We start from the raw sequence: 25132 nt of genomic DNA, 5'->3' as shown, positions 1-25132 counted from the left end.
ACAGCTTAATGTGGGAGGAAAGTCTGTTACACAGCTACGAACTAGATATTTACCATTTTTGAGAAATAGAGGCACATGACCTCATTGAAAACAAGTCTGGGATTCCAACTAATGATCATCAAACTTCATTTACTTGATACATCATTGAAAGAGTGGGTGAGAGAATGAGTATTGTTTTATGCTGCCTTAATAAACATTTCAGCAATATCACAGTGACCAACACCTCCAAATGGGCACAACACATTGTTGCAATGTAGGGAACAAAACCCAGGCCTTTGGTCTGATGCGTGAATATTTTAGGGGTAAAAACAAGTACCATCTTGTAACGCATGACACGACCGAGGATCGAACCATGGACCTTCCGCTCTCAGGGATGAGACACTCTACCACTAGACCAAAGGACTCCTAATACGAGGTCTGGTAAAAAAGTTCAAAGTCTGAATAATTTTTAACTATGGGCCATAACAAAGTGAACTAGTCAATGTAGTACATTGTTTGAGGAGTTCATTGTAAGTGTATTTGGTCTGTTGAGGCCGTTTGTATATTAGTGACAGCCAGTTGAACCTGATATGGGTCCAAATTGACACAGACATGGAAAAGAATGAGTACCAAGCAGTCATCAAGTCATCAAGTATTTTACTTTAGAGAAAAGTACTCCCTAAGAAATTCATGACCGCATGTCACAAGTGTATGGGGATAAGTGTCCTAGCTATTCCAATGTTAAATGTTGAGCAGCTATATTTAAGGCTGGAAGAACAAACCTTGATGATGACCCCAGGTCTAGATGTCCCTCAACTTCCATCAATGAAGATTCAATCATGGGGGATTGAAAAATGTTTTCTGTCAGATAGACGTATTACCATTGCTTAACTTGAGGAAGACACAGGTCTAAGCCATGGATCAATTAAAACTAATGTTCATGAACATTTACAGATGAATAAGATATCTCGCGTTGGCTGCCAAAGTTTCAAAATTCTGATCTTAAGGAAAAAAGAACTGTCATTGCCAGAGAAAATTTAATTGAGGAGGATTTTGTCAAATTCAAAAAGAGATTAGTAACGAGTGATGAAACATGGGTATACTACTATTACTTAGCAAGTCAAGTGCCGGTGCCTAATATGCTGATTTGCTTCATCGCCGGAGAGATTCTATGAAAGAAAAGCGGCAAGGAATGCTGACTGCTGGAGTTCATGACAATGCCTCTTCTCACACCTCACAACGATGACCTCAAAGAATGGGTTTTTCAGGGTGGCTTCAGAAAACTCCTTCCTGACTAGAATTGAAAAGCTTCACTATCGATATGAGAATGTATTGAAAAGCAGGGAGATCACGTTGAAAAATAAAATTAAAAACACTTTCACAATTGTTGGTTTTGCTTGTTAGGCTTAGAACTTTTTGACCAGCGCTCGTACAGCATATCTTGTATTGGCACACTGCTTGTTTCATATTTCAGTAAACCTGTGCTTTTATTATCTCCATGACTTCTGAGTCTACAAGGTGAGAAACGACAAAACACAAGCATTCAGATTATACTGCATTCATCTCCAACTATATAGCCATGATAACACCACATGACAATGCTACGTGGGAAAACATTAACATACTCTTGAACTTCTTGACTTCAGCTTGCATATGCCACTCTTCACACTTCAAAATTGTGTTAATCTCAGTGTAAATAATATCATAACAATTGGTCAATCTTAAAATAACTGCTTCATGAAATTATATCTCACAAATAACACATATATCAACTTTCAAACTCCAACAAAAGACGTAAATGCTGTATCAGATTGGTCAGGCCATCGAGGTAGTTGCTGTCCTCCACTGGAGTGGGAAACACATGGGCAAAATCAATCATTCTCACATCAATCTTTGGCAACGTTTCAGAACAAGTAGCTGACTGACAGTTTGATTCAGAAGAACCCTGGTTTTTGGATGTCGGTGACACGGTGGTATTACAGGTTTTTGACTGTGAGGATGAACTGGATTGACCAGATGAAGTGTCTTTGTCACAGATAAATGCTTCGTACACTATTAACAAAGAGCTTCCATAGAATGAGTATTGTCTTTGTGAGGAAAACCAATATTGCAAGTCAAGGAGCTTGGATAATAATATCTCTATCACATCCTTTCGAATGGCCTTGGGATAGCCAAAGAATTTTCCTATACCTGAAACATAAAAAACAAAGTGTACTTATTCAACATACTGAAACAATACTGGTGATCCGGAGGTCCAACCTTTCAGACAATTACTGCTGGAACAACTATCAAATAAAAGGGATATTAACATGTACCAGTTCAGTATTCCGGACAATGACACCAAGAACAGGGTTTCAGTGTAGATACTTCAAGGCTTTATCAGACAATTGCTACTGACTTGGCGCCAAATGTTGGCCTCTGTGCAGGTCTAGCTTAACCCTGTACAGGGATATACTTTTGCATCTCTTTTTTTCTTGTCCAGTGGACTCTCGGTAGTGCTGAAGGTGGGGGCGGGGGCGGGGGCGGGGGCGGGGGCGGGGGCGGGGGTGTTCTTCATATATAGAGAACAAAGTGATTGCTAAACTAACAAGACACTTTGGATTCATGTGGTCATGCCATGTTACAACCAGAATGGTGAACATTTTCACAAGATATGATTGTAAGATATCTCCAATGACCAAAAATGACTCCAAACATGGAGGGCCTTTCACTCACCTTCACTTATCATGTTATCTGTGGTCAGTTTGTGTCCGGCTATCTTGTCCACTCTCTCATACTGACCAGTGTCAGGCTGATATATCTGGAACAAATGAACCAGTGAGAAGACATTAACATTGTTGACACTGTCCATACAAGCAGTGTTCGAGATAAGCACCTGCCTGCAGGCCCGTGGCAGGTAGATCTTGTGTCGGGCCAGTAGTTTCGAGTTTGTATGGGTCCTTGTGGCCTGCACTAAGTATGTGTCAATTTATTTGCCACAATAAGCTTCAGTTTTTTTAAAAGTGATCCTGAAGAGTTTAGTCAGGGCCTGCAGGTTCTAATATCTGTGGGTCCTGATGGCAGCCCCGCATTTTGTTTTATTTCGAACACTGTGCAAGTACATTACAGCGAACTGATAGAAAACACTTTTTTTACACACCATGGGATCGAAAAAAGGCCTAACTTTGACAGGGTCAAAACATTTGTTAGGTTTGAAACAAAGGTACAGGTCAGTCTGGTCATTTGGACAACACACATTATCCCCAATATGTCTCCTCACCATCATTCCTGAGATCTGGAAGCCCAGTATAGCGGCACTAGGACACTTGGACTTCTCGTACGCTGCCTTCTCTGGCGTGGCATGAGGGTCGGACGTCACCTTCCCCATCTTCACATCAGCTATACAGGGCTGTGTGTAGTGCTCCACAATATTCTCAAGCTTCAGAAACCCTACTGAAACAATATTCAACCACGTCATTTAAAATGAAATGTACAAATAGTGCACAGCAATCGAGGTCACCTAGTCATGTAGTCCAACAGTTTCCAATACTGTAAATCGTGAAATTAATGCGTCTCCAAAAAGAAATTTGATCATTGGTCCCTAGCCAAAAATGCAACTCAATCTGAATCCCCCCTCCTCTCTTGCATCAGTGGATTTATATCAAAAGAAAACATCCTCTGTCAGGTTTACAGGAGAATCCTCACCTTAATCCAACCTTGCATTAATCCAATCACACACCAAATAACACCGCTTATTAGTGCTGAGTAGAGATTTCTGCTAAAACAATACATGCGTGCTGGCTCGTGTCGGCCTTTGATGCAACAAAGACACCGTGTTGCTGCGTGGGTGGCATCTGTCTGGACTTGCAAGTGTGATCAGTGATGACATATGTGAGTAGAACTCTTGTGTTGATCCAAGCAGTGACAATTCACAGGATGTGATTAGTGTCTGAATGACATTGTTTATATACTTCTGACAAGGCTGCTCAATAACCAGTGATGTGGAATACATAGTTGTTTGTTTTCAGCATATGTCTAAGTTGGTATTTCTGCTATCCAAAATGTCTTATTGTTGATATAAATGCAATGTTGAATTTTGCATTTTTCGCCTTTATTTCACGCTCGCGTTAATTTTCAGATTTAAAGTATTGATATAGGTAGACACTTCACATTGTTCAGGGTACAGGAACAATTTATGACAAATGAATTCAAATAGAAAGCTTGGAGTTGAATGCGGAGCATAAAGCTTTGGGCAAACATGAATCAACTTAAAGATTTTATTTTAAGTACATAAGTTTTCACCTTTCTGAATGTGGATTTGTTTTCAGAATAAAATCACAACAATTTGTCAACAAACAATGATATCTCCTTTAGAAAGAACATGTAAGTCATTGGTAGAAACAAACAGGTTTGATCCACTAGTCCTTATAATGATAACATATAGCAAAACCCTTAAAAAGGAACATTTCTACCAGTCCTTATGATACCTTAAATATTGGGCAGCATGGCAAGGACTTCAGGACTAGTGCCAATTTCTAATGCTGTAAGTTTTACCAGAACAGCAGTGTCATCAGTTGTTTAGCAGAGCCCAGAATACAAGTACCGGTACATTAGGATAGAATACTAGAGTATCAGATGTACTGCAGCTCACCTTCATTCAGTGATATAAAACTCCAGTGGTGAGTATGTGCTAATCAAGCTGATCTGTTCTGAAACCACACTGTCCACAGTTGGGTGTGATACAATGTCGTTGAGATGATTCAAGTTCTAAACACAAGAACACAAACAGTTGATATGACTGGTAGTTACCTCCATCAAACTCCATCGTGCCATGGTAGGCTGGCATGAACCTCCGGAGAGCCATGGTGACCTCATCAGTATTGGTGGGGGAGAAGACTCGTTGGTAGAACTGTAGCTCTCTTGTTCCCCGGGGTGGATCCTGCAGTGCCTTCAGAATCAGTCCCGCCCCGAGGTGCAGCATTCCTACACAACACAACACAGATGTCAGTGAGGTGCAGCATTCCTACACAACACAGATGTCAGTGAGGTGCAGCATTCCTACACAACACAACACAGATGTCAGTGAGGTGCAGCATTCCTACACAACACAGATGTCAGTGAGGTGCAGCATTCCTACACAACACTGATGTCAGTGAGGTGCAGCATTCCTACACAACACAGATGTCAGTGAGGTGCAGCATTCCTACACAACACAACACAGATGTCAGTGAGGTGCAGCATTCCTACACAACACAGATGTCAGTGAGTTGCAGCATTCCTACACAACACTGATGTCAGTGAGGTGCAGCATTCCTACACAACACAACACAGATGTCAGTGAGTTGCAGCATTCCTACACAACACTGATGTCAGTGAGGTGCAGCATTCCTACACAACACAACACAGATGTCAGTGAGGTGCAGCATTCCTACACAACACAGATGTCAGTGAGGTGCAGCATTCCTACACAACACAACACAGATGTCAGTGAGGTGCAGCATTCCTACACAACACAACACAGATGTCAGTGAGGTGCAGCATTCCTACACAACACAACACAGATGTCAGTGAGGTGCAGCATTCCTACACAACACAGATGTCAGTGAGTTGCAGCATTCCTACACAACACTGATGTCAGTGAGGTGCAGCATTCCTACACAACACAGATGTCAGTGAGGTGCAGCATTCCTACACATCACAGATGTCAGTGAGGTGCAGCATTCCTACACAACACAGATGTCAGTGAGGTGCAGCATTCCTACACATCACTGATGTCAGTGAGGTGCAGCATTCCTACACAACACAGATGTCAGTGAGGTGCAGCATTCCTACACAACACAACACAGATGTCAGTGAGGTGCAGCATTCCTACACAACACAGATGTCAGTGAGGTGCAGCATTCCTACACAACACAGATGTCAGTGAGGTGCAGCCTTCCTACACAACACTGATGTCAGTGAGGTGCAGCATTCCTACACAACACAGATGTCAGTGAGGTGCAGCATTCCTACACAACACAGATGTCAGTGAGGTGCAGCATTCCTACACAACACAGATGTCAGTGAGGTGCAGCATTCCTACACAACACAGATGTCAGTGAGGTGCAGCATTCCTACACAACACAACACAGATGTCAGTGAGGTGCAGCATTCCTACACAACACAGATGTCAGTGAGGTGCAGCATTCCTACACAACACTGATGTCAGTGAGGTGCAGCATTCCTACACAACACTGATGTCAGTGAGGTGCAGCATTCCTACACAACACAGATGTCAGTGAGGTGCAGCATTCCTACACAACACAACACAGATGTCAGTGAGGTGTAGCATTCCTACACAACACAGATATCAGTGTGGTGCAGCATTCCTACACAACACATCACAGATGTCAGTGAGGTGCAGCATTCCTACACAACACAGATGTCAGTGAGGTGCAGCATTCCTACACAACACTGATGTCAGTGAGGTGCAGCATTCCTACACAACACAGATGTCAGTGAGGTGCAGCATTCCTACACAACACAGATGTCAGTGAGGTGCAGCATTCCTACACAACACAACACAGATGTCAGTGAGGTGCAGCATTCCTACACAACACAGATGTCAGTGAGGTGCAGCATTCCTACACAACACAACACAGATGTCAGTGAGGTGCAGCATTCCTACACAACACAGATGTCAGTGAGGTGTAGCATTCCTACAGAACACTGATGTCAGTGAGGTGCAGCATTCCTACACTACACAACACAGATGTCAGTGAGGTGCAGCATTCCTACACAACACAACACAGATATCAGTGTGGTGCAGCATTCCTACACAACACAACACAGATGTCAGTGAGGTGCAGCATTCCTACACAACACAGATGTCAGTGAGGTGTAGCATTCCTACAGAACACTGATGTCAGTGAGGTGCAGCATTCCTACACTACACAGATGTCAGTGAGGTGCAGCATTCCTACACAACACAGATGTCAGTGAGGTGCAGCATTCCTACACAACACAACACAGATGTCAGTGAGGTGCAGCATTCCTATACAACACAACACAACACAGATATCAGTGAGGTGCAGCATTCCTACACAACACAACACAACACAGATATCAGTGAGGTGCAGCATTCCTTTGGTGGCACAAGCGCAGACAATTCTACATGATGTGAGAAGTGTCATAGCAGTCCTTCATAGTCATATGGGTATGGGGTTCCAAGCAGTTGCTTTGTCAAAAGGTCGGTGGGGTAGCCTCATGGTTAAAGCATTGTCTCGTCATGCCGAAGACTGGGGCTCGCTTTCCCACATGGGTAAAATTAGTGAAGCCGATTTCTGGTGTCCTCCACAATGATATTGCTGGAATATTGCTAAAAGTAAACCAATTTGGGTGGGCTTATGATCATCATTCAGCTCTTATCATTTTGTGTAGGTTTTACTTATTTCAATGCTGATCAGAAGAATATTTCAACTTAAATTCTAAAAAGGTGTACTCCCAAGGGAGATGAGAATGAAATCGAGTGCACAGTGATCCACTGACTGGGATAATAATGGTGGTGTGCTTTGAGCATGCCTGTGTGGCGCAATATAAATGTCATTATTCTTATTCTTATTGTTGTTATTATTCTTAATGTTGTTAAATGTTATAAAACTTAATTTGATCATTTTGTGCAGTATATTGTATGCTTAATCATGTTATTAAATGTCAGTTTTTGAAGATATATGCAATGCTAACTACTGTGAACCAAGTTATTTTCATGCATTTGAGTGATGTTGGTTAATATTTGAGATTAGTATTCACTCCATGAATGATCAGTATTCACTACATAAATGATCAGTATTCGCTACATGAATGACTGAAGGTATACTGTATTTCTATAGTCTAGAGTATCCCTGTACAATTAGCAATTCCCTGGTTCAAATGTACAATTCATCATCCTACAGATGATAAACATGGACTTGGAGCTCATTTTGTTCAGCTTGTTTTTCGCACATGTACAGTGTTAGCAGGAACACATTTAGAAGATTCCAAATAATAGAACTGTTAAAAATCTGGTGAATGTGTCATGGTACGATCGCTACATACCATACATATATGCAAAATTATTTCAAACTTTTTTTTAACAAACTTCCCAGTGGAGGGAAGAACAAAAGTAAATCAGATCAAAGAATCACTATCAGACTTAAAGGATAGATTTATTGATTTCCATAACCTGATCAAACCTAATTTTGTTTTTTCAATTTATACCCACTTTCAACAAGGCTGAGAAACAACTCTTCTTTTTGTGCATGCCACACAAATTTGCAGAGGCACTGGCAGATCCTCTGTGTGAATGTGTGTGTGTGTGTGTGTGTGTGTGTGTGTGTGTGTGTGTGTGCGTGTGTGTGTGTGTGTGTGCGTGTGTTTACATGCCAACTGTGTCCATGGTATCACGTGCAGCCACCCACCCTTCAAAATCCTGTTTCCGCCTCCGAGAGGCACTTCACCATGGTCACCATGGCCTTGGACCATCTCTTTATACTTCACGACACAGCTGCGTGGCCAAGAGGTCATGTGTTTACAGATCTCTTCATACTGGGCCAATTTGTATACACATCTCGTAAGAAATAAACCTCGAAGATTGTGAACTGTCAAGTCCTGCATAAATCTATAGCCACAGTCAGCAATATTCCAGCCATATCACGAGGACCTGTAGATAATCAAATCTGGACCAGGCAAACCAATGACTGAAAGCATGAGCAATGGTTAGCGCTTTCCGGGCACAATGACATTACCATACTACATCCCTGGTCCCTTTGTTGTGCGTAATTTGTAATGCTTTCTTGGATTTGACATCATTAAACTGGGAACTTCAGGATTACGTTCTGTACTGTAGCTTCATTGGAGTTGTCCCTAGTATCATGTTATGATACTTAAATAATCCAACTAACGATAATAATTATGCATTAGAGTGAGTGAGTTGGGTTTAACACCGCTTTTAACAGTATTCCAGTTATATCCCGGCGTGTCAGCTTAATGTGGGTGGAAAGCCTGAAGTGATGCAGGTCTCAGAAGTTTACCACTTCGGTGAAACCCACGAGCACAGGTATGGTGCTGACAAACCTAGAAACATAATCGGGGCGAACTGGGATTCGAACCCACAATCATAGGTTTCTGGCGTGCCCAAGGGACGCAACTCTGCAAAGCAAATCGCAGCGCCTTAGACGATTGGGCCACCCGTGCCCCTTTATGCATTAGAAGCCGGTCACCATTGATAACATTGCTACATACATACTGTCACAAGAAGTACTGTATACGAGTCATGACAGTCATCAGAGATCATGTATTACGTAAAATTATGGAACCAGGGTGGAACAAGGGTGTCAACATGCACCTAGTGCAAGTAAAATCAATGTCCTTAAATCGACCCAGCACACATATTTACCAAGTCTACCTTGTTTTTTGTCCTTCTTGCCATAGACATGTCCAGCAACCTGCATTGTAAAGGATGTCACTGTGACCTGGCTCTGGTCCTCGTCACCGTCACGTTTGCCAGCACCATGTTGCACACTGTTCCCAGTGGATAGCAGCATACTTTCTGAAATCCAATTTAAAAGCTTGACGCTGTAACTCACAAACATGTGCATGCACTCTTTATTGCTTTTAACACACTGTTTCTTTTTGTTTGTTTGTTGTTTAACGTCACATTTCAATTATATGACGGTGGTCTGTAAATAATCGAATCTGGAGCAGACAATCTAGTGATTCACATCATGAGCATCAACCAAGTAAGCGAGTGTGACCCGTTAGTCACCTTTTACGGCAAGCATGGGTTGCTGAGGACCTATTCTACCCCGGATCTTCACACAATTTTTCACAAACTGATGACCCAATTTCCTGAAAGATTAGAGACTAGCATGTCTGTTTAAAAAAACTTTCAAAGCAAACATCAGGGCTCTAAATTAACCATTTTTGCAAAGTGAGTGAGTACTGTCTAAAGCTGCAGTCATCAATCTGACCATGACAACATTGTTTCCAGGTTATTTGCATGTACATATGTGCACCTCCTTTTCCAAGAAGCTAAATCTTCTCTTACATCAGTTACGCTCATGATGTCAATCACTAGGATGTCTGGTCCAGATTCGATTATTTACAAACCGCCATCATTTAGCTTCAATATTGCTGAAATCTGCGTTAAACAACAAAGAAAGAAAGAAAAGTCTTACATTAGTTACAAGCAAGTCCTATTCTAAACTTGTCTCCATGATCATTTTGTAAGCAAATATCAAGTCAGGTTATATTTTCATCTCTGTTGGATAAAGGCTTAAAGTGAGTGAGTTGGGTTTAATGTTGCTTTAAACAGTATTCCAGTCATATCACAGCGTGTTAGTTCAATCACATTAAAATCATATCTTAGTTCTCGCTATCGCTAAACAAAGATCTGAGGATAGACCTTTCATCCAACTAATCAAAGCGTCGCTTACCAGATCATGAAAGTGACATTTGGAATGTGTTTTCTAATCATGCAACCTCGAAAACGTTAACACAGGGTATTCCGAATGAGTTACGGCCTGTACGACTGATTCTGTCAAAATTATCGTCTATCTCTCGTTTCCCTGGGATAAACATTTGAAAGGAGGAGACGTTGCACAGTACGTGGGAAGCACTGCCATACAATCTCAACCATATATTAGACATTCCGGAATGTTCGTTTGTTCAGTTTTCAATTTTTTTACCAAGAACTGTGTCAACATATTTTTCAAGCGTAGTCTGAAATGGAAGTCGCCAGGTTGAAACAAGTGCCGTAAAGCTCGAGAAAGCTGCTTTCTAACTCGCTGATGTCGACTTCTTGTTAGTCATTTCAATGGTCAGTCAAAGTTCATGAAAGATCCTCAGATCTTTGTTTAGCGGCAGCGAGAACTTAGATCTGATTTTAATGAGCTTAATGTTAGCTTAATGAGGGAGAAAAACCCAAAGTGATGTAGGTCTCAAACGTTTATCACTTTGGTGAAACTAGAAAGCCACAGGCATAGGTATGGTTTTGACAAACCTAGAAACATAATCTAGGATTCTAACCGCAAACTAGGGGTGGGGTACCGGGACGTAAAATTGGACCCCAGCCCTAGCACCTACCTACATATAACTTCAGACAAAGTCTAACACAGTGAACAGGACCTGTCCTGTTTCATCGCATGGAATAAATACTCTCAAATAAACAGCCCAATCGCCTCCTAAATGATTTTTATAAACATTGTCATTCATCAATAATATATTGTATATATGTTATATTTATTACTAACAGCATTAGATACACAGTATATAAATCAGGCTGCCTTTTCATAAGAGGGATTTGGGGTCTATTTAGACGGTATTTGAGGGTCAGCAGTGTGAACGCAAATAAAATCATATTTCGTATGCAGATTCAACATGGAAAATTTTTGTTGTTGTACATAAACATTTCCTTATATATTTTATTTGTTCAATATCTATTTATCTTCAAATCTGACCTTTTCTCAATGATTTTGTGATTTGTGATTTGTGGTATTATTGGGGATTAAGGGGTGACCAGTTGGATTCAAAGTAAACAAATAGAGCGGACGGGGCAGTACTCGGACAGTGGCAGTACCCGGACAACCAGCAAATTACAGTTGTCAGGAGTACTCACTCCTTTGATGACGGAAGGTTGCGTTTTAAATGTGACACCGTTCTTTACTGGTAGAATTACTCACAGCGTGCCTGTTAGGGGCGGGGGCCCCAAACTAGACTGTTTTTATTTATTGCGTATCAAGCCACAACGTCGTACTTTATTCAAAATAATAGAAAGACTGAATGAAACAGGATTCGATGGTGACAGCCTTTGGGTTAAGTGACTGAGAAGAAAACTAATGTCAGTATAAGAAAACACATGTATCTGTGTAGAGTGATGTCAAAATGAGAAGATAAGCCAATGAAGTTGTATTTATGTTGCTATTATTTTGATGTTCTCATTGACACAATGAAAAAAACACAATTGTAATTATGTCATATTCGGTTAAGACATTTTTTTTAAATTCTTAAAGTGCCCGGGCACTGCCGCAAGGGTGTCCGACTTCAACCGCAGGCGTCCGATTAATACCGAAGTAGTCGTCGAGTAAATATCCTAAGAATTTGCACGAGCACAAGCGCACGAACACGACCACTACCGAGTATAATCACCACAGCAGTTACCTCCCTTCACATATACGATGAAACAAAGTCAATAGGTACTTTGGTTCAACTTGCATGCCATTAGGAACGTTAAGTGTCCGAATACTGCCCCACCCGCTCTAGATGGTATTCGGGATTAAGGCGAGGGGGCGTGGCACCCTCATAAATCGTATTCTGCAATGAGACCCTGGCCAAAAGCTATGACTTCAGCAGAGTTTAGTAACTAAAAGTAAGAGAGTCCATTTTCTAGGCCACGACCGTTGTCACGGATGTGGTATTCATAAAAACAGGCTAAATATGGCCCAGTGAGCTCACTGACATTTCTCGCACCTGTTACAGTGTTAGGCCTACTTAGATCACCTGTGCAACCACGATCTGTGTGATGCATTGTTGTTGCAGTCAGCTGATAATCACACCCGTACTTCGTGGAATATTTTCCATACGACACATTCCTCAACACAAAATATTGATAAACTTGCTGCATCCATTACACTTCCGGAATAACCATGTGACTTGATCACATGACTACGATGACGAAGTGAATGAAGCGTTACTACAATCTACATATTTCGCAGTTTTACTTGGAAAATTTAAAGTTCAAAAGTCGAAATCAAATGAAGGGGTCAGAACATTAATATCCAAATTTTGTGATTTCGTATTAACCGTCGGAAAGGAAACAGTGTGGTCCACTCCATATAATAATACAGATATCAAATTCCCCTCTTCAGTGGCCCTAAATAAGCGTTAAAGTTGATATGTCAGAGGGAAAAGGTACATTATGTTCTTCATCATAAAACAATTAAATGGCACTAGGCTTTTTCGATTTTAACATACAGCCGAATTGGGTGGTGTACAGATAGTATATTAAAGTTTACAGGAATATTTCGTCAATCCATTGAACAGTTTCATCACAGTTAATGCAGTGTACGCATGTATCTTGTTTTAATGCTTCGTCACTCTCAAACTTGACATGACAATCTCAAGACAATTAACATTTAAATAGGCCCTTTTGTTCCTCGGTAATTTGTCCAGTAATAGGTCGTAAAATCACTTTAATTTTTATTTGCTTCCTATTCATATTATATTTGATTAATGAACGATGAAGCGTTAATCTCACGGAGTTAGCTTAATAAGGAATAGCTAGAAACAGTTTCAAATTCAACAATTTCTGATTATATTCACCAATAGGCCCTTTTGGTTCTGTTGTTTCGTAGCGTATTTTACAGAATGTAGGTTTTCCTTAAGCTCCATGGCTCCCTCATATTTTCAAACTTCTCCCAATAGAATATATTCATACAGTTATGTTTGTTTGTTGTTTAACGCCGTACTCAGCAATATTCCAGCTATATGACGGCGGTCTGTAAATAATCGAGTCTGGACCAGACATTCCAGTGATTGATATCATGAGCATCGATCCACGCAATTTGGACACGATGACATGCATTAACCAAGTCAGCGGTCCTGACCACCTCATACTATTATGAACAGAATTGCCTAAAGTTCAACGATATTAAAGGTAATAATAGTGTTTTATGGAGACACTTTGATTTCGATGCTATTTTGAGTGTGAAAGAAAACCAACTGAGGAGCTCACTTATCCTGTCAGATTTTATTAAATATAGGTTATACCTCTTTCCAGTTTGCTGTTATTAATATAGATAGCTTCTGGTTACCCATGTATTTCTTGCAAAAAATACGGTGTACTTAAATCTTACTGCTTTACCAGTTATATCATTGTCATTTCTGACACATATGCCAAACAAATGGAAATCATTACGGGAACGCGCTCTCAGAACCTAAAAGACATTGAATTACAAAACATTTCTTTGAAATTAGAACAACTCTCTGTCAGTTAAACAAATGGAACATGAAGCATGTTGGCCAAAGGCTTGTCACCTAAATTTAATGGACTAGATGCAGCTGGGATTAAATACAGAATTGCCTACGTCTACTGTACTTTGGATACTGTATACACTTTGGACACCGCCTTGGATTATTTTTACATTTTCTCTTGGTGATTCTAGGACAGGTTTATTAAAAGATTGCAAAACTCGAAAGTTGTTTCGAACTTATTGCTACGTTTCATGCTGTGTATTTTTGCAAGGTATACGCTAAATATGCATTGTGCAGAACTACTTCCACAGTGGGGAGTTCTTCAATTGACTGGCGCCGTCATGCGGCTGGAATATTGCCGGGTGCCGGAGTTAAACAACGAACAAGCAATTGAGCGGAAAATTGTTCAATTTATTGGCAGTTACTTTCATGTTCTTGACGCTTTGCTGCAGATGACATTATGGTTGAAGTTTAGGCTTATTACCGAGTTATCAAATTCCCTAATGCAGAATCACGTACATAATGGAATCTTGATCAATTGATTGGCAGTAACTTTCGTGTTCTTGATGCTCTGCTGCAGTTGGTATTATGTTTTATGTTTTTGACATAATGTTTTGCAAACTCAATGATTCATCAAATTCCACTGTGCAGAACCACAGTCTTTCAAATGATATTTTTCTCTTCACTTTATTGGCAGTTACTATAATCTTTGGACACTGAGTTTTCAAATTCACTGATGCAGAAGCAAAATGGAAATTGTTCATCGTTGACTGTGAAAATTGCTTGACAATAATTGTCATTCTTTTATATGATGTTGTACTTACCAACTTGATCTGGAGTGAATCTTTTCCAAGACTGAATGACCGCCTCTGTGGTCTAGTGGTAGAGCGTCCGCCCGGAGAGCGGAAGGTCCGAGGTTCGATTCCTGGCCGCTTCATACCAAAAGACGTTAAAAGATGGTACTTGTTGTAACCCTGTCTGGCGCTCGGCATTAAGGGGTTAAAACAAGGACTGATCGACTCGGAGTCAGTAAACTGTGTCTGAGTGTGGAATTCATGGTACATTGCGGTATGGTATCTCAGTTGGACATCCCTATAAATCGGCTTGAGTCCAGACTAGTACTAGCAGCCACACACACACACACGTGTATGCACGACGCTATATAAGTGCAATAATCTTAGACGCGAGGTCAAACTCAATTTCACCTCACCTCACCCGAGGGATTGAAAATGGATCATTGCAAAAAAAATGGGTTGATGTTGACCATTTTAAGTGCATCACCAGGTGACTTATATTCAAGTTTTAAATCTATGGAGTTGTGTTTTACGATATTGTACTCGTTCCTTTTGTAAAATCACAATTGGTTTCTTTATATATCACTTAAACATTGTTAATTTGTTCAGCAGTTAGTCTCAATTTGAGGACGAAAAGGTCCCATCGGTGGTTTAAGGCCATTTCGGTTCTTAGTTTAATTTTGATTGCAATTAACTTTTTGTTAAAAAATTGTCTCCACTAAAAATAATGATTTTTACACTTTGTAATGTCACCTCTATGTGCCCATATACTTTGAAAACCATGGCTTGATGCACTGTAATGGTGTACATTTTTGGCCTTTTTCTCAGAACTTACAAACTCGCCCCAGGGCCCTTTTTTGTTCTGACCCCTTCAAATATTGTAGAGCGTAAAAGAACTCTTGCTTTATAAAAGTTACTGCCAAGCAACCAGTTATCACCAACTCTCTGTTGTAGCGCGCACGTGATCGCATCTCCTTTTACATTTGCTCGTTTTCATTAGAAGAGAGAAATATTTATCCGAAAATTATTAACAAAATTCTTGTGAGGAAACATTAAAAAACACACCAAATAAGCACCTTGTTCAAAAACAACTTAAGAAAAGACACGCGGTAATTGTCAGGGGACTAATTCACGCGTGAACAAAAATACAATACTGAAACCTAATTGTCCTATTTTTCAAAAATTTCATAACCTGTATATATCACGAACTCCATAGCACAAAGTGTTAGGGACAAGCATGTCACGCAGAGTTCACTCTAGGAATTTTCTGACATGGGCCCTTTAAGTGAAAATTTCAAATATTCCAGAGGTACGCCCATACAGCACAATGATAAAATGCCCCATTGTATTTGAAAATGTGGACTTTTTTCAAATGTAGGCATTTTTTAAGTTTTGGCAACTTTGGGAAATTTCGAAACAATTTTGTGTGTGAGAGCACTAGGCCTAGTCAAGCGGGATCAGTAGCCATATCTATGCTTGTAGACCTCTGCGGCTTGAAACCTTTTAAAATAATTAAAATAGTTGGATTTGGCCGAAATATGTTTGAATTGTTACCTTGTTTCGTTTTGTCGCCGTGTGTACATCTGACTGCACTTCTTCACGTTATGACAGGACAGGCCGATAGTCAACAACGTCTGAACGTGGCCGTGACGTCTCATAGACTAGGGTAAGAGTAGCTTCCCTTTGACAAAGGACAGTTACTCTAGCGGACAGACCGATGGATTGTCGCGAAAGGCAAGTAAAAAGAATTGTTGTTTTGCGTATATGTTGCTTCGCCACTGTAAAAGAAACAGATTTTGGTTGGAACTATATTGGCTACTGTCACTGCCCGACTGACACATCACTTACCCTGTGACGTAAAAATATAGAATACTAAACGAGCTCCCGTGTAATACCAATTTTATGAAACGAGTGAATAGTTCTGGTATCTGACGAGCGAAAGCGAGTCAGATACCACAACTATTCACGAGTTTCATAAAATTGGTTTTACACGAGAGCGAGTTTAGTATTTTATTTAATACTTGTCATTTATAATGTTTTTAAAATTATACTGTTGAGTGTAAATAGGCTGACACCTACACGATCCATGGCATAATCCAATTGAGTTTAACAGAATAATACTTCAAACACGTCAAAAGTTGAAACGTATGAATTTAATATCATACAATGGTCCACCTTTAGAATTCAGGCGTTCGTCCCACAAAATTATCGTAGTGCTAAGGCTATCACAACTCACATAATTTAACTTAGACTAACGACTGTCGTTGCGCTAGAGTACGATCGCCTTGTGGAACGGGGCCTTGCACCTCAAAGTTTACAATCACGTCACAATACCCGATGACGTATATTTGTGGAATTTTGTTGCAAGATCCATCGGCGAAACAATGCCATGTGACGTCACCCTAGCAACAAGGTTGCTGGGGTCATCGAGTGTGCATAAGCTCCTCCCAGTGATCTATCATCTCCACACACAATGTCGTTGAATACGCCAAGGGATGTTGGGAGCTTTCAATATTTGTTCGTGAAACGTGTTCCGAGAGTACATAAGCACGCGTTTTGGTATTACACAATGTGTAATAAAGCTGTATGTTTATTAAACGGGTGATCTCTTCACGGGCAAGTAATAAATATAGAATACTAAACTCGCTCCCGTGTAATACCAATTTTATGAAACGAGTGAATAGTTCTGGTATCTGACGAGCGAAAGCGAGTCAGATACCACAACTATTCACGAGTTTCATAAAATTGGTTTTACACGGGAGCGAGTTTAGTATTTTATTTATTACTTGCCATTTACAACGTTTTTAGAATTATACTGTTGAGTATGAATAGGCTAGCTGACACCTACACGATCCACGGCATAGTCCAATTGAGTTTAACAGAATAATACTTCAAACACGTCAAAAGTTGAAAGGTATGAATTTAATACCATACAACGGTCCACCTTTAGAATTCACAAAATTATCGTAGGGCTAAGACTATCGCAACTCACATACTTTAACTTATATTAGACTAACGACTGTCGTTGCGCTACAATACGATCGCCTTGTGGAACGGGCCTTGTACCTCAAACTTGACAATAACGTCACAATACCCGATGACGTAATTTGTGGAATTTTGTTGCAAGACCCATCGGCGAAACAATGCCATGTGACGTCACCCTAGCAACAAGGTTGCTGGGGTCATCGAGTGTGCATAAGCTCCTCTCAGTGATCTATCAACTCCACACGCAATGTCTTTGAATAAGCCAAGTGATGTTGAGAGCTTTCAATATTTGTTCGTGAAACGTGTTCCGAGAGTACACAAGCACGCGTTTTGGTATTACACAATGTGTAATACAGCTGTATGTTTATTAAACGGGTGATCTCTTCACGGGCAAGTAATAATATATATTAATGCGCGCACTCCAGGAAAACGTGCAATGTTTCGGTAATGTTTGTGAGAGAAGGAAAGGGATTTTCAAGAACACAATTGAAGAATAACATTATATGATAAAGAGGTTATCACGCATGTGTGTTTGGGGATGGTAAATATCCTTTATTAGGAATAAACATTGTATTTAGCACATTTAGCGATCTTCACAGGTCGTTTACTAGTAAATCTCACTTCCTTAATATATATGTAAACACACACGAAGGAACAACTAGCCATGCACCAAACAATCTAAATGTAAATTTCTGCACGGCAGACGTTTCGTGCACACGAACGTGGCTCGTGGAAAGCAAAACAAGATAACAAATCAAACATAACATTTTCCATATTTATTATTCAGCTTGTCAACATAAAATAAACAAATACAACTTATGACTCTGGTGACGAGAAACATGTATGTATACAATGATGATAAACAAGAGTAATTGTACCTTTCAGCTGAATCTATTCCATTCCACACGTCAATCATTCAGCTTATGGCCCACAGTAAGCCATCATACACATTCACAAAACTATATAGAGCGATGTTCCGAAAAATAATGTGCTGTGAGTAAACTATCAATCTCATTAAAACCAGATCGTAGTTCTCGCTACAGCTTAACATTGATCTTTGTTTAGCGGTAGCAGAACTAAGATTTTATTTTAATGAGATTAGTAACATATGTGTATGAGAAAGAAATGTATTTCTTGAAACAATACTGTTTCAAATTGTAATCCCAGACTCGTCTCTATATGGCTGAAATAATGCCGATGCGACGTTAAATTTTAACTCACTCACCCAGACCCACAAGAATAATAAATGGCTGGCCCCTAATTCACTACAGGGTTGGGATCAATCATTTCTTTTCTTTGTGTTTATCCTTAGGTTTCGGCTGCCAGTCCTTGCTTCTGATGACAAGTGCCCCCACGTTGTCGCCGGTCGCTCGGTTATGGTACTTGTGAGCGCCGTCGCAGTATGGCCACTGGAACAGAAGGACGAAGTGGTTAGTCGTGTCGACGACGACGACGACGACGCATACATGGGTGACTGAGTAAGATGGGTTTTAACACCGCTCTGTACAATATTTCAGTTATATCACGGCGTGTGAGCTTGTTGTGTGAGGAAAGCCCGTGTCCGATTTTGAAATTCATTTCAGTGATTGGGTATGCTTTTACTCCGCTTTTAGCCATATTCAAGCAATATCACTCAGAGGGACACAAAAATTGACCCCCGACATTGTAACGTAGGAAGTTCATGATGTAATGACGTCATCACAAGTTCGGGTCTTTGGGAGGGGCGTTGTCATTAGTAGGTGCATCTGCCCTTCAGCAGTCGACCGCCTCCGTTGTCTTGTGGTAGAGCATCAGCCCGGAGAGCGGAAGGTCCGTGGTTTGATCCCCGGTCGCCTCATCCCAAAAGACGTTAAAGATGGTACTTGTTCTTACCGTGTCTGGCGCTCGGCATTATGGGGTTAAACAAGGACTGGTCGGCTCGGAGTCAGTATACTGTGTCTGAGTGGGGTATTCATGTTAAACTGCGGCATGGTATCTCAAGGGGCTAGCACTATAAAATCGGCATCAGTCCGGACTAGCACACACACACGCACACACACGCACGCAAACGCACACACACACACACACGCACGCACGCACGCACGCACGCACACACACACGTGCATGTACGCCGCCATATAAGTGAAATAATCTTGGACGCGACGTTAAACCCCATTTCACCTCACCTCACTTTCAGCAGTCAACTGACTGGGGTTGAGTTTTTACAATGTAGAAGGGTGTGAGAAGTCGATTATACTAAATATGAACAGAAAGCAGCTGGTAGAAAAAAAATTTATACCATTGATATGATGTGTACAATACACGGAATTACTGACTACGCCTTGTGAAATAACGCCTAAAGTCTCCAACCGGCTCGCAAAAGCTCGGGACTTACACAATGTATTCCCCCGAGACTGATAATCCGTACTCCCTCGCAGTTCACACGTTATTTTTTAAGTATGTGGGCTTAATATCCGACGAAAGGTGACAGGTCGTATACAGTTCAATGTTTATAACTCCAGTGGGAGAGTCCAGAACTTGACCTGAGACTAAATCTGCCATGGTGATTTACACTTTGGACCGGTCAAACCAATGGTTGATATCATGAACGACGTCGCACGCGGCCACTGTTGATCATTTACAAGATTATTATTATTATTATTAGTAGTAGTAGTAGTAGTAGTATACTTCCGTGAAGATCCGGGGTAGAATAGGTCTTCAGCCACCCATGCTTGCCGTAAAAGGCGACTATGCTCGTCGTAAGAGGCGGCTAACGGGATCGTGTGGTCAGACTCGCTGACTTGGTTGATGCATGTCATCGATCCCAATGCTATGTTCAAGATCACGTTGATTTGTATGTATCTGTTAAAACTGAACTGTATTATGGACCATATGGCCTTGCATACTGAATAAACTGTCTGTCTGTCTGTATCCCAATTGTGTGGATCGATACTCATGCTACCAGTCATTGGATTGTCTGGTCCAGACTCGATTATGTACAGACCGCCTTCATATAGCTGGAATATTGCTGAGTGTGGCGTTAAACAACAAACAAACAATTATTATCATTATTATTATCATCATCATCATCATCATCATTATTATTATTATTATTTGGAATACTCTTGACTGATGCGTTAAATAACAAAAAACACACACAAACAAATGTAGTGCATGGAAGGCCGTGAAGTGATTGACTAGTATACAGTAAACTACGGTTATAACGAACTCATAGGGACTACTTATTTTAGTTCGTTATAACCGTAGTTCATTATAAGCATATATACAGCATATATACATGAAATGGTCGGGACTAAAAAATAAGTTCGTTATATCGGTCAGTTCGTTATAAGCGTGTTCGTTATAACCGTAGTTTACTGTATTATGGGGGATTACGATGACCTCCGGTTTACTCACCTTCTTTGATCTCCAGCATCGACAGAAGCTGACCTTGTCCTCCTTCATAAGGTCCTCTCTCACGATGACGTCCGTGATTTTGGGTTCGCCCTTCCGTATCATGGGGTTGCATACTTGGCTCCGTCCAAATATGAGGGAGCGTACACTCTGTCCGATACAGCAGCATAGAATCACAACAGCGCAGGCGAACGGCAGCAAAGATAACCAGTCTGCACCTGATGGTGTAGAGACGTTTTAAGACAAGATACTTTCGAAGAGAGTTCTCTCAAGTGCTTTTCCTTTGATTGCGTGCACTTGAGAACACATCAGCAGTATCCCGCGCTGACTCAAAAAGATAGGATGGTTAAATTGTGTTCATATTTTCACCCTATATATTAGTCACCCCATATCGACGTTGTGAGTGGTTGCTCATGCGATCGATTGCTTGTTTTTTGTTTAAAGCCGCACTATAAACGGGCAGTGTCTTTCATTTTTTAAATATTTGTGTTGTTGTTTAACGCCGCACTCAGCAATATTCCAACTATATGACGGCGGTCTGTAAATAATCGAGTCTGAACCAGACCATCCGGTGATTGACATTATGAGCATCGATCAACGCAGTTGGCATACTATGACATGCATCAAGCAAGTCGGCGAGCCTGACCACCTGACCCCGTTAGTCGCCTCTGACCTAGCTCTTGTTTGCTTGTGAGTTCTGTCCCTAGATGTTTTTTTCTGTACTGTTCACATGCCAACATGGAAACCTCAAAGAGGGGCACGTCTTGTCCCGTAATCCGGAATGAGTTGGTCACGAATGAGTCAAGAATGTCGCGGCGTATGCCGGAAACCTACAGAACACATTCCTAGGCTATAAGTGCGATATTGTTTTAGAACGTTGAATCTTCGTACCAAATACGACTTTTGTTTGGGTCCCGCGTACCACACTGTGTCCCGAATAGTCTCTAAATAGACTGATTTAAACATATTTATTCACAAGGAGTGAACGGGAGTGAACGGGATTGGGGGACAAGTTCTTCCAACTTAGAATGCCCTCTCCCTGGTATTTACAAAAAATTCACAATTTCAAATTCAATATATATGCACACAGCACTCAGTGCCGTAGCCAGCCGGGGGGCAGAAAACAGTTTTATTTGAATCATGAAAATACAAAATGGGGAAAAGTGATACTTGTACAAATATTTGCCCCCCTGTCAAAAAAAGTTAACTACGGCCTTGGCACTATAGAGGAGAGAGAGAGAGAGAGAGAGAGAGAGAGAGAGAGAGAGAGAGAGAGAGAGAGAGAGAGAGAGAGAGAGAGAGAGAGAGAGAGAGAGAGAGAGAGAGAGAAATACATTGTTGAATGAACAGTTCTTTACACAAATCTTTTAGTTGTACATACATAATGATGTACTGCCTTAAATATAGCTTCTTTTTCTGTAGCAAGGTGATCTGCATTGCAGTATAACAGTAAGTGTACATCAACGGGTATGTTATGAACAATAATTTTAAGGCTGTTTAACATAATTTCACGCTGATGACTAAACAATGTACATTCCATGAGATAATGATATGCATTTTCACATGTATTTGAACATGTACAGTTCGGGTGATCTTTTATACCAATTCTATATAAATCATAATTCAATTGACTGCATATGTATCTAAGTTTTGTGTGTAAGATATTATATTTTCTTTTTCCATATGCGAAGTACGCAGTTGACGTGGGGTGGTGCTTTTGTAACGAATTTTTAAAACAAGAAATCGTAAATAGACCCCTAAAAAAAGGGATTTGGCAGGTCCAATCCCATTCTGCCTACATTTCAATATGCCTACAGAAAAAAATGTAGGCACAATGGGAACTCAGTACCATCCCTATTTGTGTTAATTGATTAAACCACTATTGTTGGACTCATTTTGTTTTAATATCAGGTTTTAATATCAGGTCAAACATGTACTGTTGCAGCTTCCTCTATAAAATGTTAGAAACTGAAGAAAACTGAGTATTGGATGTAAATACTTATTACTGTTAAAAGAAGACAGTTCTTAAGCTGAGCAGAGATGTTTTTTTGTTTTTTGTTTTTGTTTTTATTGTTCCTGGTAAAAGTACATCATGTTTTGATAAGAGTCAAAATACATGACCAGGGTTTTTTAAGAAAGTACATATCATTCACACACATCCATACACACATTCACACTCACTAGAAGCTTTAGTACTTATGAAGACAGAATGCAGGATATATATTTAGTAAAGTTTTGGAATAGCAAATGTTTATATTTTCAAAAGGTTTTCATAAGGAGCCCATTTCGTATAGAATTCAGTCTGTTTGGCTTTATTAAAGTGTCTATTTTTCTATTTGGTAATACTATTTAACCTCATTTTGGAAATGTGTAATGGTTGGTTGGTTATTTTTCAATTTGGCATCTATAAATGTGGAATTTGGCCAATAAGAGTATCAGATCAAAAATATCATCTGTGTGGAAATGTTTTGAAAAGCCAAAAAGAATTAGGTCTGAAGTAAGATTTATCTTGCCAGTATGTGGACACTTGGATTCAATCCATTGTGAAAATCTTTTCCAGAAATTTTTGCTTACCCTACAGTCCCAAAACAAATGTTGGATAGATTCTGGCTCAGCATTACAGAAAGTACATAGACAGTTGAGCAGAGATGTTAATAAACTGTATACTGACTGTATAAACTGTATTTTCTTTTAGACATCAATACAATAAACATTAGACTGAGTAAAATGTGTCATTACATTTCAGAAGTGTTTCCCATTGTGCCTACACTGTTTTGTTGTCTCAGTATGGACCAGTTTATCTCCTACCACCTATCTCCTCTCAGAGGTGAAACGGTTAGACACCGTTTGGCAGCCTTAATACTCCCCCTCCCCTAGTCTGTCTTACAGACCCTGATACAAATATATATCAAATACAGCCCATATAAGTCTATAATGTTTGGCAAGTCTAGATCACTGCAGTATCAGGAAATGAAGAGAGTCACTGGGCTCCTTTTTATTATATTTTTATTACGATAACTGAACATGTTTTTTTCTGTACGATATGTTCATTTCAGAGACTAGATGTTAGTCTACCCCTCCCCCCAAACTGACTATAGATCACCACCCACTCACTCACACACTCACTCCGTGTAAATAGTGCAGGAGATGAACAAATGAACATTTTCACTGAACACCCTTTGTTCTTCATTTATATGACACAGGTGTACAATCTAATACTTTATTCATACAATAACATATATTTATAGAATACATGTACATGGTATGATATCCCAAGTAGCATGTCTAGATATATTGTTTCCAGTGTGCGTGATCTGCCTATCGGCACACACAGCGATAACTGACCGAGAGCTGTGGTCATGTTTGTCACGTGCATGTCGAGTCTGATGACCGACTGTAGAAATATAAACTGATATAGCTGTTGTTGCCTGACAAAAACGGGGGTGGGGGTTACACGTATTGCAGCCAAAAAATAATCTGACCTGTCAGTTGAAACAAATCTTGAGAAGACCCTGGTATCGGCAAATTCTCCAGGTATTTGGGAAGAGACACTCGAATCACGTGTGCTATTGCGTCCATCTTGTCCCGGTCGAGCTGTAGACTTGCTGAACTGAACAATAACGCACGAACTCTACTTTGTGAACAGGGAGTGCGTGGAGTGTAGAGCACACGCTACGTTTGTTTGGTTGCGGAACAGTGATGAACGTGAATGAGAAAAGTGAAACTACAATAAATGTCATACACGTACGTGTTACATAAAACAAACCAAGTGGGTCAAAAAGGTCTGACTGACCTCTAGGCTGGCCAGGAAGGAAGTCTTGAGTAGAAAATTGCTATCGTAGTGTTGACATATATCTTGTTAGGTAGTTTAATCAGCCCTCGGTATTCTAAAAACAACCTGCTCGTTCGTATCAATGTAGCAGGGCAGTGATAGTGAGTGATAGGCAAACAAAACCTACGGGTGAGAGACGTTTATTCCACCAATGGATTTGTCATATATTTATCTATCTAGTATC

General features: G+C 40.4%; 1 protein-coding gene across 5 annotated transcripts; it reads right to left on the bottom strand.

Annotated features, from left to right (window-relative positions):
• Nucleotides 1-1521: 1521 nt before the first annotated feature.
• LOC124137227 (inositol polyphosphate multikinase-like) lies at nt 1522-24965 on the bottom strand. 5 transcript variants are annotated; one of them, XM_048392401.1, is made up of 6 exons: nt 24599-24965; nt 9371-9523; nt 4768-4941; nt 3239-3411; nt 2695-2779; nt 1522-2169 (listed from the first exon to the last, which is right to left on the bottom strand). In XM_048392401.1, exons 1-6 carry the CDS (start codon nt 24693-24695, stop codon nt 1748-1750), a joined length of 1104 nt encoding a protein of 367 aa, XP_048248358.1. In that variant the 5' UTR covers nt 24696-24965; the 3' UTR covers nt 1522-1747. The 5 variants fall into 5 exon arrangements, with proteins under 5 accessions (XP_048248358.1, XP_046359400.2, XP_046359397.2 ...); XM_046503444.2 differs by lacking the exon at nt 24599-24965 and adding an exon at nt 12472-12629; XM_046503441.2 differs by lacking the exon at nt 24599-24965 and adding an exon at nt 12442-12628.
• Between the last annotated feature and the right edge of the window lie 167 nt (nt 24966-25132).

This window comes from Haliotis rufescens, unplaced genomic scaffold (genome assembly GCF_023055435.1).
Source record: "Haliotis rufescens isolate VD_foot unplaced genomic scaffold, xgHalRufe1.0.p SCAF_11, whole genome shotgun sequence".
NCBI lineage: Eukaryota > Metazoa > Mollusca > Gastropoda > Lepetellida > Haliotidae > Haliotis > Haliotis rufescens.
The sequence above is the reverse complement of the archived record's forward strand: the minus strand, read 5'-3'. Positions and strand labels throughout refer to the sequence as shown.

What these genes read in the sequence shown, in the direction of transcription:
- LOC124137227 (XM_046503441.2), bottom strand. Translation starts at nt 12,595, where the DNA reads ATGCAGCAAGTTTATCAATATTTTGTGTTGAGGAATGTGTCGTATGGA. An exon ending in CAAAAAACAAGGTAGACTTG is followed by an intron (nt 4,942 to 9,370) that starts GTAAATATGTGT and finishes TGTGTTGTGTAG; the next exon opens with GAATGCTGCACCTCGGGGCG. An exon ending in AGATAACATGATAAGTGAAG is followed by an intron (nt 2,170 to 2,694) that starts GTGAGTGAAAGG and finishes TTTATGTTTCAG; the next exon opens with GTATAGGAAAATTCTTTGGC.